This window comes from Lineus longissimus, chromosome 9 (genome assembly GCF_910592395.1).
Source record: "Lineus longissimus chromosome 9, tnLinLong1.2, whole genome shotgun sequence".
Taxonomy (NCBI): Eukaryota; Metazoa; Nemertea; class Pilidiophora; order Heteronemertea; family Lineidae; genus Lineus; species Lineus longissimus.
In genome coordinates this window covers 301,530-327,624 of record NC_088316.1, presented here as the reverse complement: position 1 = coordinate 327,624, position 26,095 = coordinate 301,530, and the positions used below count along the sequence as shown (strand labels likewise).

The 26,095-nt window shown below is 43.3% G+C and overlaps 1 protein-coding gene across 2 annotated transcripts; it reads left to right on the top strand.

Moving 5' to 3' along the window:
- The first annotated feature begins 1,601 nt into the window (after positions 1–1,601).
- Positions 1,602–26,095, top strand: LOC135493856 (DNA repair protein RAD50-like). 2 transcript variants are annotated; one of them, XM_064781476.1, is made up of 32 exons: positions 1,602–1,692; positions 2,536–2,669; positions 2,930–3,013; positions 3,205–3,414; positions 3,832–4,011; positions 4,282–4,440; positions 4,549–4,764; positions 5,003–5,174; positions 5,365–5,564; positions 5,867–5,968; positions 6,103–6,215; positions 6,411–6,509; positions 7,184–7,270; positions 7,721–7,813; positions 8,011–8,136; positions 8,308–8,443; positions 8,697–8,810; positions 9,040–9,135; positions 9,318–9,465; positions 11,137–11,194; positions 11,410–11,641; positions 15,157–15,237; positions 15,614–15,672; positions 15,997–16,144; positions 16,568–16,741; positions 18,060–18,182; positions 18,560–18,612; positions 19,630–19,715; positions 19,875–20,014; positions 23,960–24,093; positions 24,326–24,454; positions 25,720–26,095. In XM_064781476.1, exons 2-32 carry the CDS (start codon positions 2,544–2,546, stop codon positions 25,766–25,768), a joined length of 3,927 nt encoding a protein of 1,308 aa, XP_064637546.1. In that variant the 5' UTR covers positions 1,602–1,692; positions 2,536–2,543; the 3' UTR covers positions 25,769–26,095. The 2 variants fall into 2 exon arrangements, with proteins under 2 accessions (XP_064637546.1, XP_064637547.1); XM_064781477.1 differs by lacking the exons at positions 1,602–1,692; positions 2,536–2,669 and having other exon boundaries at positions 2,977–3,013; positions 3,191–3,414.

Here is a 26,095-nt window from a genome sequence, read left to right as displayed (position 1 = left end):
ATGAGGACAACCCATGTGTGTCGTATATCACTGGAAACGCCCGATTCCCTGATTCTGCAGGTTGTTAAATCGGGCATTTTATTTCTTTAAATAAATCATAAGCGTTGCATTTGCTCCTAGCTCTGTTCACCATCCCAAATGGCAATATTGCCAATTGGGCCGGACAATCACGGAAAACCCAAAATATTATGCATTTCTTCCTGAATAAATCTTACAGTAACCATTCTCCCGTGAAAGACAGGGCTTTGAGGGCTTCTTTCCAAAATTACACTGTAGACAGATTGATTGATTTTTATATATATATTGATGTCTTTTTGGTGGCACGTTCTGCATGAGAGAAAGGACTTTGGGAGGATTCACCAGTCTTCTAAGATGACTGTGGTCCCAAGTAGTACTCAAGTTGTACTTAAATAGTTTTCAGGTAGATATTGGGTACAACCAGTCTCGTGAGATCAGATAACCAGCTGGCAGAGGTTGGTTGTTCCATTGTCCGTCCTTGTGAGATGATTACCACGGTACAACCAAATCAGTTGTCTTGTATCACCAGTGTAATGTTGTCTTGTACAGCTAAAGGACCCTTTGAAGTTGTGTCAATAACAGCTTGAACTCATCAGCATCTTATATGCACGAGAAAATGGCACAACCAGGCCAGGTTTAAAGCACAAATATCAGGAATATCACATCAAAAGAATCATTTAATTTATTAAGACAATGTAACTTTTCAAATCTAGATACATGAGAAATTTCTTTGATATATCTACTATGACATCTTCTCTGATATACTTCTAAATATCATACCATAGAAGTGGTATCATTACAAGAAAATATCAAAATGTCCAAAATGTAAACCATGGGAAATTTACAACTTTTTAAAAATATATCCTGACAACAATCTCACATCAATACACTCGTTCCCAGAAGTGGTGTCTCACTGCTCGAAGGGATTTGGGTCATATTTTCCCGAAACAGCTGCTCGTCATTGGGTTGCTGATCTTAAGGTTCTGCCACTCTTTACACTGGGCTATACTTCCAGGCCTAACCCTGGTCCCCGAAGTTGCTCTAAAGCTGCTTGTAGGGGGGTTTCTGCTCAGGCATCACGCTGGAGCATTTTAACCCCCCCCTCCAATAAGTCCTTCTGAGATGCTTTAAGGGACCACAATATACAATATTGTTTCTAGTTCTTTGAGTTGCCTCCTAAGTATCTTAAAAGTTCAATGGTTGACACTCGATTTTTTTTTGATATTTGTGTAGCGTAAGCAACTGTCTTTCACGGGAGAATGGTCACTGTAGAATTATTCAGGAAGACATTTAAAATATTTGGGGTTTTCCATGATTGTCCGGCCCAATTGGCAATTTATTGCCAATGGTGAACAGAGCTAGGAGCAAATGCGACGCTTATGATTTATTTAAAGAAATAAAATGCCCGATTTTACATCCTGCAGAATCAGGGGGAATCGGGCGTTTCCAGTGATATACGACACAAATGGGTTATCCTCATGCAATCACGTTGGAAACGCATTTTTATTTAAAATAGATGTTACGTCCTGTTAATGGGCACGTCATCATCGCGTACATCATGACATTTGGGAAAAACTCCCTAACGAGACCTTAAACACAATTATGACACTCCTGCAGCGATAAAAAGTTATTTTTCCCCTTGAAGTGACTTCTGTCAATCAAAAAGTTCATTTGGTAATAATAGAAAAGATGTAAACGGTTCATCTGAATGTGATTTATACAATTAGATTTCAATCAAGTCGACAATATAATGTCTTTTTCCCCTTCATTTTCACTTTCCCGTTCGTCTAAAAACGCCGCTTAAAACTTAAGACGATTAAAGAAAAAAATACTTCAAAGAAGCTTTCTTTTATGGCGTAAATATCCGATTGTCTCAGCCAATATACGTCGATGGTTCATTCGACTACTTTCTCGTGCACTGGCACCGACTCTCTTCATGTCAATTGTCATATCAGAGGTTACCATATCAGACATCAGTCATCACAGGGTGTTCCAGAAAACACGGGATTTGAAGAGGGTTTATGCAATGAGCATCATCCCTATGCTGAGAAATCGTTAACTGGAGCCCGTTTTCGATGTACAAGGTTGTGTCGTTTTTGTTGGCCGTGCCATCCCATTCTGATTCTCCAAGCGCACGTTAACCATCGTCAATGCAATGGTGATCATAGATTCCAAGTCAACATGATACAGGACCAGAGACGTGGACAGCATTCGACCATGTTGACGACGTGAAACCTGCTCTTAAACTTGTAAAACACAGTCAGCATTTTGTTGCCGTTGCCTGGTTGGATGCTCCAGTGTAGCATGCGTGTTCTCAAATTTGTCACGAGTAGGCCTACTGTAGTTGTGATGTGATGTGCTCCCCATGTTTGTCAAACATGGTTTGCATTGTATTATGGGAGATGTTTGTCTGGCTTGCTCGATATCAGTATCAAGTTGGAGCAAGTGAGACATTTTGAAATGCTAGCCTATTATTCTTTGTTTGTTTCTTTGACTTTCTGATCTGAGATTTGGCAGATTTTAACATGACAGCCAAGATAGATGCCTTGGAAATCCAGGGGATCCGCAGCTTTGGGCCAAATGATAAACAGGCGATGCAGTTCTATACACCTCTGACGCTTATTCTGGGCCCAAATGGAACTGGGAAAACAGTAAGTTAAACCAGAAGGGACTTGGCTGATACACTCCCTGGCTGAGAGATGGTTTCTCCAGGAAAACCTCTGCTTGGATAACTTGCTTTGTAGAAGCTGGAAACCAAGTCTACAGTTCAAATTTTGAAGGCAGTAGACAAGCTCAAAATCACCAATATCTTTTGTTGGACTCGTGTGCCACAATGAAGCAGTATCTCACATCTTGATTTCCCTCCTTCATTATCTTTGTTCATCTTATGATTCCTATCTTATGCTTTCAGACGATCATTGAATGCCTGAAGTACCTGACAACAGGAGAAATGCCACCTGGCTCAAAAGGAGGCACTTTTGTTCATGATCCTAAGGTAGGCACATTTCAAAACAATTAGATTGGCATGGCAGACTGCTGATCAGTTGCTCTAAGTCAGTCGCTATTTCAAGAGGGAAAAGATTAAGTAAAGAGAATTGCTCAAGGTCACATACATGAGAATTTGTACAGTGTAATATTTGTGCGACCGCAATGCCTTACAATCGTCTAAAAGCTCTATCACTTCAGATGGCTGCAGAAAGAGAGGTCAAAGGTCAAACACGCCTGATCTTCCGTGATGTCACTGGCAACAAGTGTATGGTTGTTCGGTCACTTATGGTCACCCAGGAGGCTAATAATCGCCTTAAGATGAAAACGTTGGACAGTTCACTGGCTCGGCGGGGAGATGATGGGCAGATGAAGACACTGACATCACGTTGTGGTGATATGAATCGCGAGGTGAGAAGGAACCAAAATTGGCGTCACATGCCTCAATTGTAATAATAATGTTGGATTCTTTATATACCGTAGTGCATTTCCATTGCTGCGCTTTTTGGGACCATTTATTATCCCACTCTCCGCTGAAATCAATCCGGGGTTTCAGCAAGTAGCTACTAAGCGCTCAATTGAACGTGACCAGTAGGAAGTTTCTAAGTGGCGGCTCAGTCGGGTATCGAACCCACGACCTCTCCACGCTTCCCTTAACCTTTTTAAAGATTTCCCCAAAACAGTTCCTGATACAAATAATACAATACCGTTTTGCTCACGAACCAAGACCTATCTAAGTAATGGTCACATCACTAAGTATCCGTAACTCATCATGTCATATCTGTGTCCTGGGTTACCGTGAATCATAGAGGCTTTGTTTCTTTTCAGATGGTTGCAGCTCTTGGCGTATCAAAGGCAGTTCTTGAAAACGTGATATTTTGCCACCAGGAGGAATCTAACTGGCCGCTACTCGAAGGGAAAGCTGTCAAGCAGCGATTTGATGACATCTTTGCATCGACAAGATACGTCAAGGCTCTTGAGAATATTATCAAGATCAAGAAAGAAGAGGTACAAAACTTGACTGTTTTGTCCTATAAAGGCTCAGTTGATCCATTCATTGCTCTGCTTTGTTTATCATGTAGTGACCTTAATGTATTCAAAGTGTGATAGTTCACATGTCCCCTGTGTACTCATGACTAGTTCTTGAGCAAACTACACCTAAGTGAGCAGTCAGTCGCAAAATGTTGTCCCCTAAACTGGATAGTTCAGATTTGAAATGCTCCAAACGGATCTATTATTTTGCCATTGGAATCTCTAAGATGTTGTTGTTGTTTTCAGGGCGGAAACATTCGTGAGTTCCAGGCTGAGATCAAATACTTGAAGGCGAATAAAGAGAAGGAAGCCACGTTGAAACGCGACCTTGACGATGCGGAGTCCCGCTTCCAAGCCGCCAATCACTCACTGCAGGAGATTAAGAACAGACTAGCACCAGTTGAGGTTAGGCATCAACATTTCAATCAGCATTTCATTGTATCGAATCATGTCCTAACCTCCCTTCATTTACATGAAACTTTTCAAACAATAAGCATTATTCATCCATTCCAGGGCAAGTTAGACGAGATTAACAAGAATGCTGCCAACATTCACAAGTTGAAAACTCAAATTGAAAAACTCAGCAGTGAGAAGAAGGAAATGGAGCGCACAACGGCAATGTTCCGTGAGAAAATTACGGTGGAATTTGACGGTTCTTTGGATGAGTTGAAAGAGGAGCTGCAGGAATTTAAGAAGAAGATTAAGGAGCGCCAAGGCCAGCTTAGAAAGGTATGGTGAGCTGGTGTTATAGTTTGATATATGGCCATGGTGGCACCACTGTTGCTTGGGTTGCACCAGATCGATGGCACGATACCAAGCTTACGTTGTTTAATGAGGTTTGCCAACCTTAATCTATTGGTTGTGCTTGTTGGAATTATCACATTGGGTCAATCAAAGTCCAGCAGAAAAGTGAGTAAGCTATAAACAACTTGGTAACCATTTTAAATGTTTTTTTGTCTTTATACAGATTGAATCAAAGCTGGATGGTTTCAGCCACGACCTGTCCAAACACAATCAGAGGAGGTCGCAGCTCTTGACAGAGCAAGGCAAGCTGCAGCATGAGGCAAAGGTTCAGGGTGATAACTGTCAGCGGAGAAATGCGACCATCAACAAGTATGCACAGGAGTATGAATTCGAAGGTGAGGCAGTCATGGGTTCGACTCTCATCAAGATTAATGCCATTGTTTTGTCTCCATGTCCTTGAGCAACACACCAGCTTTGTCCTGACCTTTGAATGAGATGTGAAATCGAGTTTCCTTGTCGTTGTACAAGGAGAAAGATTAGTCAGCAGCAAAACTATTAACTTCAAAGTCATCTCAAATCTTACAGGTTTTACGGATGTCAGTGACCAACACGTGCCAAAGTTCATGGAGCTTTTGAAAGGACGAATTGACGAGAGTCTCAGGGAGGCGAAGAGACTGCGTGATCTGTATGAAGAAAAGGAGGCCGAGGTTCAAAGTCGCATCGATTCCGTCCGTGAAACGAAAACCAAGTTTGTACAGACTGAAGCTATGAGGGTGGATATGGTGGTAAGTACTGGTCTTGTACAGACTGAGGCTGTGAGGGTGAATATGGTGTTATGTACTGGTCTTGTACAGACTGAGGCTTTGAGGGTGGATATGGTGGTAAGTACTGGTCTTGTACAGACTGAGGCTGTGAGGGTGAATAAAATGTTCTCCAAAAAGCAGGGTTTGCCCAAGCTTATTTCAGTTAAAACTTATCTCAGACTTACTTTTTGATGATCTTCTTAAAGCTAGGGAAAACAGACAAGATATGTTCATCGCAAATCAGTTTCAAGTTGAGTTGATCTTGTCGTGATTTTCCATTCCAGAAAAAGAATAAGGCCGAGGTCAAATCGCTGACGCAGGAGTTAAATCGTGTTGATGCGTCTGCTGGGAAACTGGATTCTCTCAATCGGGACTTATCCAGGACGGTGGGTGGCTTTAGTTAGGATTTTAGTGCTGACCACGGAAAAGTAAACACAACAAATCTTTGAAGAACTGTAATAATGTGCAGCTTGATTGTCACAGTAAATCCATGAGATTAATATGTTGTCTCAATCGCCAGGAACATGACCTCACTGCTGCTGAGAGAGCTGTTGATATTGATGTGTTGAAGACGGAGGTCAGCCAGCTACAGAAGGAGAGGGTCACGCTTGATAGGCAAGCAAAAGAAATAGAGTAAGTTTGTTGTTACCGAGACATCAACCTTGCTTTCGTCAGTATGAATTCAACTCAAAACAATATTGGCAAAGTAAACTTAAATGATTGCAGTACCTTTTCCACTCCAGAAGAGTCATTTGAATACACTTTAAGACCAACACTAACTTTGCCATAGAGAAGTTTTCCATTCCTGATTATCCATTTGCCTTGCAGTTCTGAGATGAGCCGTATGCACCTGGAGTCAACCCTGCGTACAGAGCTGGACATGTTGAAGAAGGAGAAAGGATCCAAAGAGGATCAAATTAGAAAAATGCAAGTTCATTTCTGAAACCTAAACACCCTGCAGACAGGCGACTATTATTACTGCGATCGGCAATTATCGCAACAAAATGGCTTCTTTGCAAGGTCATTGCGGTACCTGCAACAAGAATCACTCATCATTGCATCTTGTGATAAATATCGACCCCAGCCATTACCAGTTTACCCACAGACAATCAGTCCTTTACCAGTTTACCCACAGACAATCAGTCCATTACCAGGTTACCCACAGACAATCAGTCCATTACCAGGTTACCCACAGACAATCAGTCCATTACCAGGTTACCCACAGACAATTAGTCCATTACCAGGTTACCCACAGACAATCAGTCCATTACCAGGTTACCCACAGACAATCAGTCCATTACCAGTTTACCCACAGACAATCAGTCCATTACCAGTTTACCCACAGACAATCAGTCCATTACCAGGTTACCCACAGACAATCAGTCCATTACCAGGTTACCCACAGACAATTAGTCCATTACCAGTTTACCCACAGACAATCAGTCCATTACCAGGTTACCCACAGACAATCAGTCCATTACCAGTTTACCCACAGACAATCAGTCTTTGGAAGCTTCGCTCCTATAAGCTGGCTATTGACTTTTGTTCAGTCTGTTTCTCACTATATACCACATCTAATGATGAACACATTTGACCTTCAGTAAAGGACGCCATGAAGATACATTCCAGCATTTGTTTGGACATGTACCATCGACAAATGTGCGCAGGACACTTGAAGACTATATACAGTAAGCACTTTTTCTTTGAAGAAGTCATTCATTTTGAACTTTATCTTGAATTTGGTAAATGTCTGTAGCTAGTATCCTCTGATGAACCTGGTAGAAGAAAAATTGACAGGTCAAATGTCCATACTTAGTCCTTTCCAAATAAGGTGCAAAACTTATAACTGACTGTGACAAAGGGTAGATACCAGCAGGAAGATTTCTTCTCTGAGCCTGGGATACTCCCAAAGAGTTTCACTGTATCCGAAAGTTATCTTCTGCCTTCTTCTCGGCTGGTATTGTACTGTCACTACCATTTTTACTCCAGGCCATGTACTGATCTTGCCGCGGCTTTTCTGACCGAGTGTCTCCTTCGCTGGCAACCCTCTCGCACGGGCACGGGCCTAAATGACTCATATGTTGGCCAAAGACGAGGGGCAGTCAATAGAAATTGACATGTTCATTGTTTTATTTAAGGAAGTTGAATCAGGAGATCCACAAGGAGAACTCGAAGCTTCAACAAGATCGGCAGCAAATATCACGTAAAGAGGGCCAGTATAAGATATACAAGTGAGCACCTTTTTCAGATTCCTAAATATCTGCATCCATTTTGATTTCTAATCAAAACGAATGCTATGATTTTAAGGCAGTATAACAGCAAAACAGGCATCTGAATTGACAGGGAGTGCTTTTGCTTTTGAACAAGATAGCATGATGAATGTTGTTGTTTTCCTCAGCTAGAGTTATTCGCATGGTCTTTCTTCCAGAGAGGAGCTGACTAAAAAGGAGCAAGACTTGAAGGAACATGAGGAAAGTATGTTTGAGATGTGTGGGAGCCAGGACTTCGATGAAGGTGTTGCAGGATTGCAAGACAGACTCAAGAAAATACAGGAGTAAGTTGAAATATTCAGGGGCAGACGGTCATTATTTGGTTTAAGCAGTTTTTCAACGATTCAACAATGCTTCTACCCAGTGTAGTTTGCTCCTGCGCATCCCCGTGGATGAGATATCCAAACAGTAATCCTGGTAGGAGGGAGCTGTAAGATCCTTTAATTCTATTGCAGTGACAAGGGCTCTGTTCAAGGAGCCAAACATTTCTTTGACAAGTATGTGAAGCAGCTGCAGAAGGATGACCCGACGTGCCCGCTTTGTCAGAGAGGGTTTGATGAGCATGCAGAGGTGGAAGAGTTGGTTCATTCGGTAGGTCAGTCACTCCTATGTCTCAACTGTGGCGTTGGTGATGTTCATCTTCCATCAATGTCTCCAACATCAAAGTTAAGTTAGGTAGACAGCAATCTTATGTCCAGTCTGCAAAGTAAAGTATTACACAGCGTTGGGCTGCTGATGTAAATTTCCGTACATGAAAACCCAAATGCGTTTGGACCCCAGAAACACATTTGCAAAAAGAGAAGAAAAAGTAGCTTTTTGACAGCCATATTTGTCTTCCATTCAGCTTCAAGGCCGTCTGAGATTGGCTCCACGTGAACTCGAGAAGAAGGAGCAAGAGTTACGAGACACAACCATGAAATACGAGAAAATGATCCAGATGAAACCGGTCTTGGAAGTGGTGAGCAGACGTCACAGGATTTAATGATTTATTCCCATGCTGTTTAATATCACTCTGTTGAGCTGCTTGGTGGCTGGGGCAATGGATCAGCAGGCTTGAACTGTGATCTCTCAATCTGTCAATGGGCTGTCAATACAGTTGAGCCACAATGATTAAGAGACGACCTTGTCATCAAGAGGTTATGAGCTCTCTTCCCAGTTTTCAAACGACCTTTTGATCTCTTATTCAGATGGACAGATTGAGTAAGAAGGAGATCCCAGATTTGAAGAATTCATTGAAGAAACTTGGTTCTGAGATCGACAAGCTGAAGAAGGACACATCTGAGGTAAGACTCGCCAGAAAAAGATGCTCTTATCATCTCGTTTAGGTTCAAACTTGGAAACAGTTTTAACCTGCCGTTGACTCGGGCAAACTTGATAAGAATACCATCATGGAACATGACAAACAGATCCCGGACCCATTGAGCTTTGTCACCTTCCTGACATTCACATTGTGTTCATTTCACAGATGGACGACTTCATCCAGCTGAAACAAGATGATGAATCCATGGCAAAGGAGTTACAACCTGATGTTGTGACCATGGATAGATTTCAGGGCGAGTTACGCGACTTGGACCGCAAGATTGCTCAGCAGTCGACGAAACTCTCAGGAGAGGGTGAGTACAGGCAGGGGTTCAAAACGCCCAAGTTTCTCACCACCTGTCAATCTTTTCTGTTCTACACCACTAAACCAGGACTCTGGGTGAAAGAATGTCTTGAAGATGAAGGTTATTGATTTTGGGTAAATGTGACCAACAGCTTTTGAATGCCTGGTGAACATGCCAAGAACTCCTTTACTGGGCTCTCTGAGTGGTGCAGTGGAGACATCAGCAAAGTCTCTTTCCTTTGGCTGTCTGAGTGATGCAGTGGAGACATCAGCAAAGTCTCTTTCCTTTGGCTGTCTGAGTGGTGCAGTGGAGACATCAGCAAAGTCTCTTTCCTTTGGCTCTCTGAGTGGTGCAGTGGAGACATCAGCAAAGTCTCTTTCCTTTGGCTCTCTGAGTGGTGCAGTGGAGACATCAGCAAAGTCTCTTTCCTTTGGCTCTCTGAGTGGTGCAGTGGAGACATCAGCAAAGTCTCTTTCCTTTGGCTGTCTGAGTGATGCAGTGGAGACATCAGCAAAGTCTCTTTCCTTTGGCTGTCTGAGTGGTGCAGTGGATACATCAGCAAAGTCTCTTTCCTTTGGCTCTCTGAGTGGTGCAGTGGAGACATCAGCAAAGTCTCTTTCCTTTGGCTGTCTGAGTGATGCAGTGGAGACATCAGCAAAGTCTCTTTCCTTTGGCTGTCTGAGTGGTGCAGTGGAGACATCAGCAAAGTCTCTTTCCTTTGGCTGTCTGAGTGGTGCAGTGGAGACATCAGCAAAGTCTCTTTCCTTTGGCTGTCTGAGTGGTGCAGTGGAGACATCAGCAAAGTCTCTTTCCTTTGGCTCTCTGAGTGGTGCAGTGGAGACATCAGCAAAGTCTCTTTCCTTTGGCTGTCTGAGTGGTGCAGTGGAGACATCAGCAAAGTCTCTTTCCTTTGGCTGTCTGAGTGGTGCAGTGGAGACATCAGCAAAGTCTCTTTCCTTTGGCTCTCTGAGTGGTGCAGTGGAGACATCAGCAAAGTCTCTTTCCTTTGGCTCTCTGAGTGGTGCAGTGGAGACATCAGCAAAGTCTCTCTCCTTTGGCTGTCTGAGTGGTGCAGTGGAGACATCAGCAAAGTTTCTTTCCTTTGGCTGTCTGAGTGGTGCAGTGGAGACATCAGCAAAGTCTCTTTCCTTTGGCTGTCTGAGTGGTGCAGTGGAGACATCAGCAGAGTCTCTTTCCTTTGGCTCTCTGAGTGGTGCAGTGGAGACATCAGCAGAGTCTCTTTCCTTTGGCTGTCCGAGTGGTGCAGTGGAGACATCTGCAAAGTCTCTTTCCTTTGGCTGTCCGAGTGGTGCAGTGGAGACATCAGCAAAGTCTCTTTCCTTTGGCTGTCCGAGTGGTGCAGTGGAGACATCAGCAAAGTCTCTTTCCTTTGGCTGTCTGAGTGGTGCAGTGGAGACATCAGCAAAGTCTCTTTCCTTTGGCTGTCTGAGTGGTGCAGTGGAGACATCAGCAAAGTCTCTTTCCTTTGGCTGTCTGAGTGGTGCAGTGGAGACATCAGCAAAGTCTCTTTCCTTTGGCTGTCTGAGTGGTGCAGTGGAGACATCAGCAGAGTCTCTTTCCTTTGGCTGTCTGAGTGGTGCAGTGGAGACATCAGCAGAGTCTCTTTCCTTTGGTAACAGTTTTGGAATCGAAATTCTGATAACTGCCATCTTTTTTCAGACAATGACCGCACAATGCAGCAAGTGGCAAATGAGAAAGAAGAGGTCTCCTTGAAGCTGTAAGTTGGTAGTACGCAGAATTTTTGATAAATACATTTATTTGATAATATTATAATAGGAATTATTTGCCATTTCAGACAGAAGATATGCAGCATGAGACAGAGTCACTTGGCCAATAGACTTAATTGATACCATTTCTTTGCTTCCTCTAAGATGACCATGCCAATTGCTGTTAAGTGTCTAGCATAATCCAAAATGTTCCCTCCTTGCTTAGCAATACCGTGAACAACAATCTTGACCAGAAGCGCGACAAAATCAGCCGGCAGACGGAGCTGATCCAGACCCTTAAATCCGAGGTGAACAGCTTCATGGCTGAGAAACTCCAGATAGAAAATGATTTACAGAAATGTATCAAGTTGAAAGAGACAAAGGCGGAGCTGATCAGTTCAAACCAGCAGTACGAGCGGGAGATTGAGGAAGCACGGGAACAGATACAACCGCTTGAGGTCAGTCATTTGGAGATTTTGAGAAATGTTTTAAAATGTTAACAATTGCAAAAAATGGAAGAAATCATGATGCAAATTCATGAGCAGCATGAATCATTTCAACATCTGAGACCTTCAGCACTAATTCGGGTTAAGGCCAAGTTGTCACCTTCAGTCCGAGAGAAGTTTTACCCTATATGCCTGAGTCAAAATTAAAAAAATATGTGCGTAGTGAATACCATATGATTACGTTATGACCCTGGCTCCCGGCAATACCTTATGAATATCTGTTGAGTTGAAGCTCAGTCCTTGTTTGAAATAAGTCTCTATTCCTTTGTTAGTCCAAGTGTGAAACCAGTGATGTGTCGTGAACGATACATTTCGGACATCATTTCTGAAACCCCTCGCCACAAGGGCCCGACAAACCTTCTGCTGCCCTTCTTTTAAACTCACCCAGGCCTTTTTCCTTCTGGGCCGATTGACGAGAGCCTTGCCCTCGCGACACATTTTCTTAATCTCATCAGTCCAGAGGTGATCGTATTGCGGAATAAAAAACTCTGCTGGTGCAATTCCGATCCGGTGTGACGTATTCCGGCACAAATCTTTGGTGAATTTCTCGGTGTATTCCATATGCATATTTGATAACATTGTCGGGCCAGTTTTATACATGGTGCCGGATAGTTTAGAGTTGCGTTCCAAGTTATCTATCACAAATTTGAAATAAGGATGGTTTGGTGTACAGAACATGAGTGCGTTGCACGCAAGGAATTTGAATTTGTTTGCTTTTCGTGGCCGGAGGAGTTTGGCGTGTTCGTCTGGTTCCTGACTAAGTGCGCATGTGTATCGCGCAATCAGAGGGTTCAACGTCACAAGGGGCTCAATGTCAAGGTCAGCGTAGAGACCGCCATATTTGTACAAAATGAAATACCGCATTGCATCAGCTCGTTGTATTCCTACTTTATATTCAAAGAAAACCTTGAAACTTGGGAAATATTTCCGCATGAAGTTTTCTGCAGCTTGGTCGGTCCAGAACCATATATCCCAGTCTGGGTTGGTCACTTTCCATTTCGTGATCCACTTCAATGCAATTCCTGGCAATTCTGTTGATTTCCACGTCAGATGGACGATCTTTGGTACCGCCTGGTTTGGGGGGACGTCTCTTGCGGTAGGATACACTAAATCTTGTAACGAGCAAGACTCAGACTTCAGCGTCATTTGTGTTGCATTGCTCACAGTATCCAATGACAACAAACTCAGTCTTTTCTGTCGTTCGATGAAATTCACAAATTCGAAATCTCCTTTCACTTTTGTAAGAACCTTATCCCTGTTTGTTAAATATTTAGAATACAGTGCGATATCCTTTTGTTCCAACTTCAAATTATCAGGAATGTTTGTAACACTAGTGTTCTCATGTTTTGAAAAACTCAAGTGGCCAGTAACACTCGTGTTCTTATTTTCTAAAATGTTAGTGTTCACATATGCTGTAACACTAGTGTTCACAGATCCGGACACACGATCTGTAATTACAGTATTACGAAACAAAAGTTGATTATGAAATCTTGAATTGATTGGTTGAGTAGCTTGACCCGAAACTCCTCTTTTCCGAATCGGAATTCGCCTGAAGAATCGTCTGACGTCAAATTGACTTGATGTCCACATCATGACCAGGTTTAATAACAGGACAGTAATAAGGAGCATTGCTAGTAGGTTACAGCGTGTGAAATCCCTCCAGAATACAGCCATGACACTTGTGTGGGCGTTGTCAGTCTGATCAGAGTTGGGATGACCTGAAAAGAAATCAGTAAGAACTTACAGCATATCGTATAACCTGAAAAAGGATTAAAGGTTGAATACTGAACTCAGGAGCTTTTGATCTTCTCACCAAAACTGTGAGGGTGGAGCTAAAAAATGGTAAATTTTGCATTTGGATTTTTACTGTTGAGATTTTTACCGTTAGGATTTTTACTGTGTATCAATTGAGAGGCCTGGAGGTATCAATTTCTATTTTGAAACGCCTATAACTAAATAGTTAAATGTGATTTTGACTGCTTCCCAATTCTGTGCACCAACCCAAGCACCAACCCAAGCACCAACCCAAGCACCAACCCAAGCAGTTATAGTTGTTTAATGTTAGGATATGGTTCATGGTTTCATCATATTATTCAAAAATAGACTTACCTGTATTGGTCACTCACTTTCCTTGGTCCTCTGAAAACAGCCCCCACAACCCTCAGCTAACAGTACATCTGTTGGTGTATCTCTATACGAGAAAGAGGTCCCTAATAACACACCTCCCAGCTATTAAACATACATGAGGCAAATGAAATGCTGTATCCTTTACCATCACTGAGTTACATACAAACATTGAGGTGATTAAATGCCAAGATAACTAGCCCCTTCCTACCCTACATTTTTACTAGGGATATAATTAATAATTAATGTTATTGAATAAGTTATAACATGCATGTTTATAGCATTATTCGTTTTTATCATAAACAATGTAAAGATATTGATTAATTTATTCATAGATCATGTTTGGTAACCCTTGCTGCTGTAACCCAATTATCCACTAAATAAACAAAATTGATTTAAATACTGTTGACGTATTGTTCACCTAAAGGACGTAGGAAACTGGTGAAAACATGCTGAATAAAACAAGGCCTCGCACATTATAGGCTAAGACATGGTCAGTAGTCTGTGGCCAGCCTATGTGGCACCAGTCAGTAGTCTGTGCCCAGCCTATGTGGCACCAGTCAGTAGTCTGTGCCCCTATGTGGCACCAGTCAGTAGTCTGTGCCCAGCCTATGTGGCACCAGTCAGTAGTCTGTGCCCAGCCTATGTGGCACCAGTCAGTAGTCTGTCCCCAGCCTATGTGGCACCAGTCAGTAGTCTGTGCCCAGCCTATGTGGCACCAGTCAGTAGTCTGTGGCCAGCCTATGTGGCACCAGTCAGTAGTCTGTGCCCAGCCTATGTGGCACCAGTCGGTAGTCTGTGCCCAGCCTATGTGGCACCAGTCGGTAGTCTGTGCCCAGCCTATGTGGCACCAGTCAGTAGTCTGTGCCCAGCCTATGTGGCACCAGTCAGTAGTCTGTGCCCAGCCTCTGTGGCACCAGTCAGTAGTCTGAGGCCAGCCTATGTGGCACATGTCTGTAGTCTGTGGCCAGCCTATGTGGCACCAGTCAGTAGTCTGTGCCCAGCCTATGTGGCACCAGTCAGTAGTCTGTGGCCAGCCTATGTGCCACCAGTCAGTAGTCTGTTGCCAGCCTATGTGGCACCAGTCAGTAGTCTGTTGCCAGCCTATGTGGCACCAGTCAGTAGTCTGTTGCCAGCCTATGTGGCACCAGTCAGTAGTCTGTTGCCAGCCTATGTGGCACCAGTCAGTAGTCTGTTGCCAGCCTATGTGGCACCAGTCAGTAGTCTGTGCCCAGCCTATGTGGCACCAGTCAGTAGTCTGTGCCCAGCCTATGTGGCACCAGTCAGTAGTCTGTGCCCAGCCTATGTGGCACCAGACTAACATTTTCCGTCGCATATTCCAGGATAAGATCTTGCAGTTGAGGAAGGAGCGTGAGGACATCGTCAGCAAGAAAGATACCAAGATAGATGAGACCAAGGCAGATGTAAGTACACTTCATCAGGGCACTTTGACCTCCACAGAGCTGAGGAAGATGTAGATTCAATGTTCCTTGTGGGGTTCCTCTAGGAGAAGAAAGGGACTTGTTGAACACCTTCATTGGCTCAGGTAGTGTCCCTTGATCAACAATTGGTTGAATATGGGAGGACTTGATGAGTACCGGTAATCTCTTGATGCAATAGGTGTTTAGATCATCTCCTAGCTCTTCATAGTCAGTTTACTGATGCTTTAGAAGTGAAAACACCGATACACCATAAGTAAGCTGGATTATGTAAGCTTTTATGACATCAACAACAAAGTCCTGTGCCATTGCTTTTGCTAAGGATGAGATTATCTCCATCCTGTTATTTTGTTTATTTCAGATGTCACGAATGAAGGAACATGGCAATGAGGTGCGGCAGATCCATCGGGAAATCACCAAGTAAGACCATGTCATTAGACTCTGTACGATTGTGTGATTGACTCATTAAGAGAAGCGAGACATCATGTGGTGTCACCTAGGTCATTGCCTACATACAAACATGGTGTTGTCATAAGTGTTGCTTTGATCATTTGGAGTTCAGCTCCAGCTTACAATACAACATTTGTTCTGTCGTTGTCGTGACAGTCTATCCATGTAATATGGTTGAAGGCGGTGTTGATCTACATGGCCTTTATAATTCATTTCATTCCGACATCAGCTGGATACACCTGCTGCAGGAGAAGCAGAAATCTGATGTTGATCCTTATGATGCTGTCTCTGCAGGTATATGAATGAGGGTCGAGACACAGCACTCGCCCAATGCCAGGAACAGATGAAGGAGCTGGATGCTATGATGGATGATATGAGGAGAGAGCAGAGCCGGTACTCAGACAACCTCAACCAGTTAAAGGAGGAACTCGTCAATCAACAGGTAGAGGTTTTAATGCTCCCACATTCTCCACAGTTATTTCGTGTGCAGCCAAACCAGCAGAGCTCCAGCCATCGTAGGACTGCAGACGATACCTGAGTACATGAAGCAACCAAGGTCATGTGACCTCGGGGATCGCCTGGGGTCGTACAGCAACAGATAAGAATATTGCTGAAGTAGCTCAGAGCAAAACCATCCTTGCCCTTGTAGACAAGGAGGAGAGTGTTGATATCAATTCCTTGGTGCCTGAGTAGACAACTATCAAGCGTTTAAAGTATTCCTGTGATATGGTCTGTCGTTGTTTTGTGACAGTGGGAGTTTCTGCAGTCTCTGATGCAGTAATCTGAACTTGATGTTATGATAGACTGATCAAGTCCATTTGTCGCTAAAAGGATTTCATCAATATCCATGTCCATTTGGGTGTAGGTTAAAGAGCGGGAACTCTCCGACAACCTCGAGATGAGAGAAAAGGAAGAGGAAATCAAGGAAGTCAATAAGAGAATAGATCATCTTGGGAAGAAGATTGGTGACTTTGACGTCAGTAACTTAGAGCGGCAAAGACGACAACTGATGGAGGAGCAGGATGACTTAAACGCAGAGGTAACTTCCTCAGCGCCTCTTGCTGATTTTCCAATAAGCTACTATTCTTAGCATTCAATATCTTTATGGCTACACTACAGAACTGGGGCTATGTTGTCTCTTGTTCCTTCCTTGATCCCAGAGCTGCACTGTTCCACCATGTGTGTTCCTTCCTTGATCCCAGAGCTGTACTGTTCCACCATGTGTGTTCCTTCCTTGATCCCAGAGCTGCACTGTTCCACCATGTGTGTTCCTTCCTTGATCCCAGAGCTGTACTGTTCCACCATGTGTGTTCCTTCCTTGATCCCAGAGCTGCACTGTTCCACCATGTGTGTTCTTCCCTTGATCCCAGAGCTGCACTGTTCCACCATGTGTGTTCCTTCCTTGATCCCAGAGCTGCACTGTTCCACCATGTGTGTTCCTTCCTTGATCCCAGAGCTGCACTGTTCCACCATGTGTGTTCCTTCCTTGATCCCAGAGCTGTACTGTTCCACCATGTGTGTTCCTTCCTTGATCCCAGAGCTGTACTGTTCCACCATGTGTGTTCCTTCCTTGATCCCAGAGCTGTACTGTTCCACCATGTGTGTTCCTTCCTTGATCCCAGAGCTGCACTGTTCCACCATGTGTGTTCCTTCCTTGATCCCAGAGCTGCACTGTTCCACCATGTGTGTTCCTTCCTTGATCCCAGAGCTGCACTGTTCCACCATGTGTGTTCCTTCCTTGATCCCAGAGCTGCACTGTTCCACCATGTGTGTTCCTTCCTTGATCCCAGAGCTGCACTGTTCCACCATGTGTGTTCCTTCCTTGATCCCAGAGCTGCACTGTTCCACCATGTGTGTTCCTTCCTTGATCCCAGAGCTGTACTGTTCCACCATGTGTGTTCCTTCCTTGATCCCAGAGCTGCGCTGTTCCACCATGTGTGTTCCTTCCTTGATCCCAGAGCTGCGCTGTTCCACCATGTGTGTTCCTTCCTTGATCCCAGAGCTGTACTGTTCCACCATGTGTGTTCCTTCCTTGATCCCAGAGCTGCACTGTTCCACCATGTGTGTTCCTTCCTTGATCCCAGAGCTGCACTGTTCCACCATGTGTGTTCCTTCCTTGATCCCAGAGCTGCACTGTTCCACCATGTGTGTTCCTTCCTTGATCCCAGAGCTGCACTGTTCCACCATGTGGCCAGTCTCTCGGTGTCATAGAGTTGGCAGCCTTTCCCTGGACAATGGATGGTGCTCACCTCTGTTCTGTACATGTCTAAGAGGGTGTTGTTGTCCCCGCCCCTCCCTTGTGATGAGGTACTCAAATCATCTCATTCTTATTTCAATACAAACTTCTCTGTTTTCAGAAACACACTGTAGTCGAGAGACAACGGAGCTTGAAGGATGACATCAAGAGAATCACTCGCGAGCTGAATACGGATTATAAGGATGCTGAAGTCAAATACAGGGATAAAATGATCGCATTGAAGGTAGGTGAGACAAGGTCTTGATTGATGACGAACATTGAAGACTTTGATGGGGTTGACTCAGGGATGTCACATATGTACAGCCCTCTTAGCAATGATATGGGTCCTCTGAATGAGTCGTTTGCAGGCTGCTTCAGGCATTCTGCCAAGTCTCTGTGGTTGGCAGTTCTTGAGATGTTCTGAGATGTTTGACCACAAACAAGGTTCATCTCATGAGTAGAGGGATATTAAACAACCAAATCTGTCAGCCTTTCATCTTTGAACAAGGAACTGAAACTAACCTTGCCTTGCACCAGGACAAAAATGTCTTTGTATCCTTGTGTTTGGGCTGCTTCAAAGTAAAAGCTCCATGCATTTCATACATTCCTTCATCATTCCAGACAACAGAACTAGCAATGAAGGATTTAGACAAGTACTACAAGGCTCTCGATAAGTAAGCACTTCTCTTACGATCAACTGGGGTGTATCAATGTTGGTTGAGGCCCCAAATTGTAAACACATCAAAAGGGCTGGACCTTCTGAGTTCAGTGGACTTCTACTGGCATTTACTGCCCAGGTTTTATGGTGGTGTTTTCCTTCTACTAGACGCTGTTGACAAGTCAACAAAATATAGGTTGAAAGAGACCTACCAGGTACCAGTGCTTTCCATGTTGTGTTCATGTATTTCAGCTGAGCGCCAGGCCCTTGGGCCTCTCATTCCTTCTCCAAGACTCTCTATCAACTGAGCATGACGTATGGGCCTCTCATTCCTTCTCCAAGACTCTCTATCAACTGAGCATGACGTATGGGCCTCTCATTCCTTCTCCAAGACTCTCTATCTACTGAGCATGACGTATGGGCCTCTCATTCCTTCTCCAAGACTCTCTATCAACTGAGCATGACGTATGGGCCTCTCATTCCTTCTCCAAGACTCTCTATCTACTGAGCATGACGTATGTGCCTCTCATTCCTTCTCCAAGACTCTCTATCTACTGAGCATGACGTATGGGCCTCTCATTCCTTCTCCAAGACTCTCTATCAACTGAGCATGACGTATGGGCCTCTCATTCCTTCTCCAAGACTCTCTATCAACTGAGCATGACGTATGGGCCTCTCATTCCTTCTCCAAGACTCTCTATCTACTGAGCATGACGTATGGGCCTCTCATTCCTTCTCCAAGACTCTCTATCAACTGAGCATGACGTATGGGCCTCTCATTCCTTCTCCAAGACTCTCTATCAACTGAGCATGACGTATGGGCCTCTCATTCCTTCTCCAAGACTCTCTATCTACTGAGCATGACGTATGGGCCTCTCATTCCTTCTCCAAGACTCTCTATCAACTGAGCATGACGTATGGGCCTCTCATTCCTTCTCCAAGACTCTCTATCAACTGAGCATGACGTATGGGCCTCTCATTCCTTCTCCAAGACTCTCTATCTACTGAGCATGACGTCTGGTTATCCTTGCAGGGCTGTGATGCGTTACCATAAGAATAAGATGGAGGAGATTAACAAGATCATCAAAGAAATCTGGAGGAACACGTACAGAGGGAATGGTAAGGAAACATGAAATAATGTTGATCCCATTGTATTGCAGTAGGGGTTTGACCCTGGGGGGGGGGGGCAGTGTTCCTGACTGTTTGTGGAATTCGGTGACAGCTAACATATGATTAGCAGACTGCACAAATTGAGACGATGTTTTCAATCGATTCCAGATATCGACACGATAGAGATACGTTCTGATGAAGATGAGGCTGGCCTTAGCAAAGGTAGACGGACATATCATTACCGAGTTGTCATGGTGAAGATGGATACAGTCATGGACATGAGGGGGCGCTGCAGTGCGGGACAAAAGGTAATTCCCTCTTTTTAACCCTTTTGGTGCTGGTGTTGACATTAAGTGCCTTGCAAACAAGAGATAATGATCGCAGGTGACAAATCTATCTGATCTGCCGAAGCAAGCTGGGATAGTTCTCTCAACCTTTATTCAGCCGTCATAGAATCCTTGTTAGCGGAGGCCTGTCAGCCGTCATAGAATTTTGTTAGCGGAGGTCTGTCAGCCGTCATAGAATCCTTGTTAGCGGAGGCCTGTCAGCCGTCATAGAATCCTGGTTAGCGGAGGCCTGTCAGCCGTCATAGAATCCTTGTTAGCGGAGGCCTGTCAGCCATCATAGAATCCTTGTTAGTGGAGGCCTGTCAGCCGTCATAGAATCCTTGTTAGTGGAGGCCTGTCAGCCGTCATAGAATCCTTGTTAGCGGAGGCCTGTCAGCCGTCATAGAATCCTTGTTAGCGGAGGCCTGTCAGCCGTCATAGAATCCTTGTTAGCGGAGGCCTGTCAGCCGTCATAGAATCCTTGTTAGTGGAGGCCTGTCAGCCGTCATAGAATCCTTGTTAGTGGAGGCCTGTCAGCCGTCATAGAATCCTTGTTAGCGGAGGCCTGTCAGCCGTCATAGAATCCTTGTTAGTGGAGGCCTGTCAGGCTACAATCTATACTATAATGCGCGTTGTGGCCGCTATTTAGGAGATAATTTTTGTTTCAAAATTGGGCCTTGGAAATGCGTCGAATTCTTGCAACCTTTGGCTTCGTAGGTCTGGATCATACGTAAGAGTGTCACTGAGGGTGTCATACGTCGAATATCTTCGTTGTTTTAGAATAAATAACAACTTTTCAGAGAGCACGTCGACTGGAGAGCTCCGCTCATTCTCAAAAGCATACACAAACTTCACGCATATTCTCCCTGCCACATCAGTATTAGCTTCCAGCACGTATGTAGTGCTATACAACCTGGTCCATGGTGCAGGGTATTAGCAGGGAGATTAATGATTAGCCTATTCTATTTTAGTTCTATTCGAGAAACACTGACCTGAGTGATAAGGCAAATTCTGCAGAAGTGGCCTACCGGAACATGCAGTCAGGGTATCAATAAACAGTTATGCCAGGATGGACAAAATATGTACAGTGGCCAGCGCTTGCTCTTTGATTTATTCTTTACTGACTGATGTTGTCAGTTTGAATTGCGTTCTGCATCTCTCCATGCACCTGGCTTTGGTCCGACAGTGGCATTGGGTACGGGAGTGGGTAGGTGATATGCCTAATATGTGAGGGCCTTATTTGGAACAGGACCTGCTGTCACTGGTCTCAATGCATTGTGTAAAATAGCGTACTCCAATCAATCTTTTGGGGGTTGCATGTAGATAGCAGCAATAAGTCCCTAAATGCAGTTCATTTCGTGTTTAACCTTTAATAAAACTTCAGTAACGTTAGAAATTTAATGTAGTTCAATCATCGTGCCCATTTAACTAATGTATATTACATTTCAACTTTGCCCGCTCCATGGGTATATGCTAGTCATTCCAAAACTCAACTGATCGATTCACCGGGAAACATTCAATGAAGTTGAAAAAAAATATGTCAAGTTCAATTCTCGTATAGTGCACCTTCGTTGACAGATCCTCGCTCAAAGCACTTTGTCATCGCAGAGTCTTCCTGTTTAGGAGCAGTTTCTAAGCGCTCGTTTAACCTTTGAACTCTTGACGTCTGAACGAAGTGCCTCGAAACAAATTCTAACCAACAACCTCTCGGTCAGGAGTCTGAAAGTGTTGTGACATTTCTCAATTCTGTTTCAACTCTTAGATATTAGAAAAATACATTATTGGACTGGGATGGGAAATGCTCCCTGCTGCCCGAGTGTTTATTTCATATGTTTTCTTGTTAAGTTACCCTTCTCTTCTGACATTTGAACATTTGTGAAAATGCTTGTCTGAATTGGCGTCCTGCGATGCAGTAGAGGATGAAATTGCTTCCGTGATTGATGACATTTAAAATGAAGGTTATCGCCCCAACATAGGCATTCAGCCGGTGATAGGAAACGTGACTGAGGCTTCTTCCGATTTCAGTGAGAACAATCCCAAACACGACATGTGGGCCTAGTAACACAATGAAGGTGAGACTCAGGGTAACCAACATGATGGTCATGCTGTTGATGCCAGTCGCAGGACGATCTGATGCCTTCAGATCACGGCTCTTATTTCGACTTTTGACCACGTGGTACAAAATTGAAGTGTTGCATGCCGTTATGCCAAGAAATGGAATCCCGACTGACAGAACCATGTTGAGATGACTGGCTATTTCAGTAATAAATGTTTCGTAACTTTTTATATTTGTATATGCACACTGATAACCAACATTTCCATTCGCGCCCCAATAGTAAGCATAACGACGGTAACCATAGAAATGATGCGCGTTGATTCCAAATAGAACTGCCCCTACGATAAGAAGGCCGATGGTTGTCCACTCTTTTGTACAGATAAACCTCGCCTTTAAAGGGTAGGAGACACAAACCCACCTTTCTATGGTAATAAGCATGACATTCCAATGAGCGAAATGCAGGAAAAACTGAGCGCAAAAGTGGTGTATGGAACAGGCAATGTCACTTCCATTTCTCAGGCTATTTGGTCTGACCCACCCCAAGTAAGAAAACGATAACCGTAACGGCTCCATCAGGAGGGTTCCAGTGTCCATTAAGGCCAGGTTTATTAGTAATATTCTTGTTGACACTTTTCCAACTTTTCCAATGACAAGTACAAGAATTGTGAGCATATTGAAAACGATGCCCAGAAACATCAAAATCACACATGGATATTGAAGAATTATTTTATTGATATTCCAGAAGTGATTGATGAGCTCGCGCTCAGATATTATTGCACCCGCTAGTGGCTTCTCCTTGTCACTTCCAGTCGTGGTTGACTGAGAGACTTCAGAAGCCAAACTCTTCATGTCTGGCGCCTTTACAAATTTGAAGAAATTTGAAACAAGAATGAGAAGGCAAGGTCAAAAAACTTACATGGGAAGTTAGACCAGCATCTGATAGAGTGTAGGTCTATTATTGATGCGTAGTATGGTAAATCTGAATGACGTTGTGACATAGAACCTCGTCGAGTGCTCCGTCTCTTGATGAATTGCTTGATCTGCTTTAGAGCACCCTTTCAGCAAGCCCCTCCCGTAAAATGACCTGTCACTGAAATGGTTAATGCCGACAGACAAGTCTTCCTGCTTCTGTCTATTCAAGCTGACTGTAAACTTAATGAGGATTCGTCTAGCGTGGCTCACTCAAAAGGCTCTGCCTTGTTCCTGTAGGGACTTTGACGACGATACTTTGCCTGCTCCTCGTCCCGATGGTTGTAATGCTGGATTCTCTAATCACTGATGTACAAACCACTTTATCATGTTCTCGTTTATACGTTATAAATAACATTATCTGCCGAGGTGCCCCAGGCTAAGCAGTGGCCGAGTAATGCTGTTTCAAGTTTCATCATGACTGCCAGGTTTTTTCCACTCATCGTATGAATATGATTGCAAAAAATATTGTCGGTAACTTACCTCTCAGTCAAAGTGTCCTTTTCCCATCATGCAAATATTCCAAAAAGGTTCATAGTTATAGGGATAGGATCACTTGAAGCTTGGGTATTTCTTGATTTCTGATAACACTTTAGCTTCTAGAGACTGTCACCTTTAATGAAATGTCTCTATTCGGTAACCTTAACACGCTGAAGCACATTGCTTCAAGCACAGCTCCCTCACTTGACAGACCTTGTAACTAGTGGGCAGAAGTGAGCAATCAGTGAGTATTGTTCTCATCCACACTGATTTGGCATGGTGCTGTATGAAAAGCTTTTTGTTGAAAATTTCAGGATTGCATTGGGTATATTACACGTTATCAGCATATCACTTGGACATTATGCAGCGGGTGAAGCAACAAGCACTAAATAGTCAAACTAATTATTTCCCACTTTTTACAGGTGCTTGCTTGTTTGATTATTAGACTTGCACTGGCTGAGACGTTCTGTCTTAAGTGCGGCATCCTTGCTCTTGATGAACCCACCACAAACTTGGACCGAGAAAACATTTGCAGTTTGGCATATGCTTTAACAGAGTAAGTAACAACCTTTCATGTAGAAAATGTGTTTTTGACCAAAAAAGGTTTTTTAAATATTTTTGGAAAAATTTTGAAATTTAAAAAAAATTATTTGGGAAAATATTTTGGAAAAATTTCATGAAAGAACAAGAAATAAAGAAAAAATTCATTTTTGAAGAAGAAAAAATTCTCTGAATTTTTGAGAAAGAAATTTCAACGTTTCAATAATCTCTCCATTCTCATTTTGCAGAATAATCAAGAGTCGAGCAGGGCATAGAAACTTCCAATTGGTTGTGATCACCCACGACGAAGACTTTGTGGAACTTTTAGGAGGTTCAGATTATGTAGAATATTTCTTCAAGATCGGCCGCGATGTTCAGTAAGTGATCATTTTCACTTTCAGTCACTTCTGGAAACCGCCTAATTTTACAGTGTTTTTTTTAAAAATTTCTATAGATCAGATGGGTGGTTATCTAGTGTAGCAATTATGCAATGCAAAACTGCTGCCAACGGTTTCCATTTAACACCTAGAACGACAGTTAAATATTGCCTTCACATGTGCTTGGACATTTCCATCCATACCCATTTGAATGTTGTTATTCCTCATTCAAACAATATCATGTTTTAGTACTATAAACTAGCACCAGATAGCACCGCTTGGCAATCTGTGTACCAAACCAAAATAACTGGAAAACCCCTGAAATGTTACAAATGGCTTCCTTCATCATAACAATTACACCATTATGTCCCCTGAATTCTCCCATCTACTACTCTACATCTGTATTCATTAACCAGTTTCTGTATGTTGACATTGCAGTTCACAACCAAATAATACACCCAGTCATGTTGTTAAATACTGCATCAATTATTGATCTAAATAATCCCAGTATTGATACCAATGATTTAGCCTGGCCTAATGAGCAGGGTCACTCAGGTGTGGGGAAGCAATTGTTTGTTTATATGGGCAGTGAGACCTCTGGACAAGCTGCTGTAGACAGGGGTTCACTGTGGACGCCTCTGTGTTTTGTCCTCAAGGCCACACAATAAATGAATAAAGCTCCTGACTTCAGATGATGATAGTGATTATAACGCGTTATGATGGTGAAAATTCAAAATACTTGGGAGTAAAAAATTGGTCATCCCAGAGGAATTCCTTTATAATTCTTCTTATAGTGTTTATCAGAAATTACAATCTGAATATTTGGCCTGAACACCATATTGTCATCAAGGGCCTGGCTTTTTCCATGCCAAGGTTAGGAATTCTGTGGGCCGACAACTACTCACACCTACTCTTAACAGTATGTGGTTCATGATTGGGGGTGATTATTAACTCATTGTTTACAAGAACAAATCAGTGGCACCCTGGGTCCCTTGGCACTGTGTTGTTCTGCCCCATTTCCTCAGTCAGGGTGGTCAGGGTAGGGCTAATGCCCCTCAAGGTCCAGCAAATTTGTTTCAAAGAACCTAACAAAAAAGACCCCATTTTGGTTGTAATAACCTTGGTATTCTGCTCTTTGTTCTGGTGTGGGCAAAAGGCTCTCTGGGGGGCAGAACCTTTCATCCAAAATCTGCATGAAAAACTCTTTTTTTCTCCAATATTTCCATTCTTTCTTGGTTAATATTGAGTTTTCTCATGTTTTTCAGGGGACATTCCATGATCACCAGAACACCAGTGAATGGCCTAAGAACATAAACAACTTTCCCAAGGACACAATCCTCACAGAATTATCTGGCAATGGTACTACATGTATATGGCTGAAGAGTCTTATGTCCAAAAAACAAACGACTCTAATTGCTTCAATTGCTGCTAATGAAAGTACTTTTTGTGTGTGTATCCACACAGAAGCATTTGGGTATACTGTTAACCCCTTTAATCCCATGGGGCTATAATTTGCCTTTCTCTGGGCTTTGAAATTGAAATGAAAAAATTTTAATTTGCCTTTTTGCAAGTCTGCTTTTTCTCAATGGCCTGTTCTGAGGTGCTTTATACCACTGTGTTCTGCTTATGAAAATAAATGAA

Bases quoted from the DNA above. Each gene is read 5' to 3' on its own strand.
- LOC135493856 (XM_064781476.1), top strand. From the start codon at position 2,544: ATGACAGCCAAGATAGATGCCTTGGAAATCCAGGGGATCCGCAGCTTT. The intron at 5,969-6,102 runs GTGGGTGGCTTT...CTCAATCGCCAG, and splicing joins ATCGGGACTTATCCAGGACG to GAACATGACCTCACTGCTGC. The intron at 9,466-11,136 runs GTGAGTACAGGC...ATCTTTTTTCAG, and splicing joins GACGAAACTCTCAGGAGAGG to ACAATGACCGCACAATGCAG.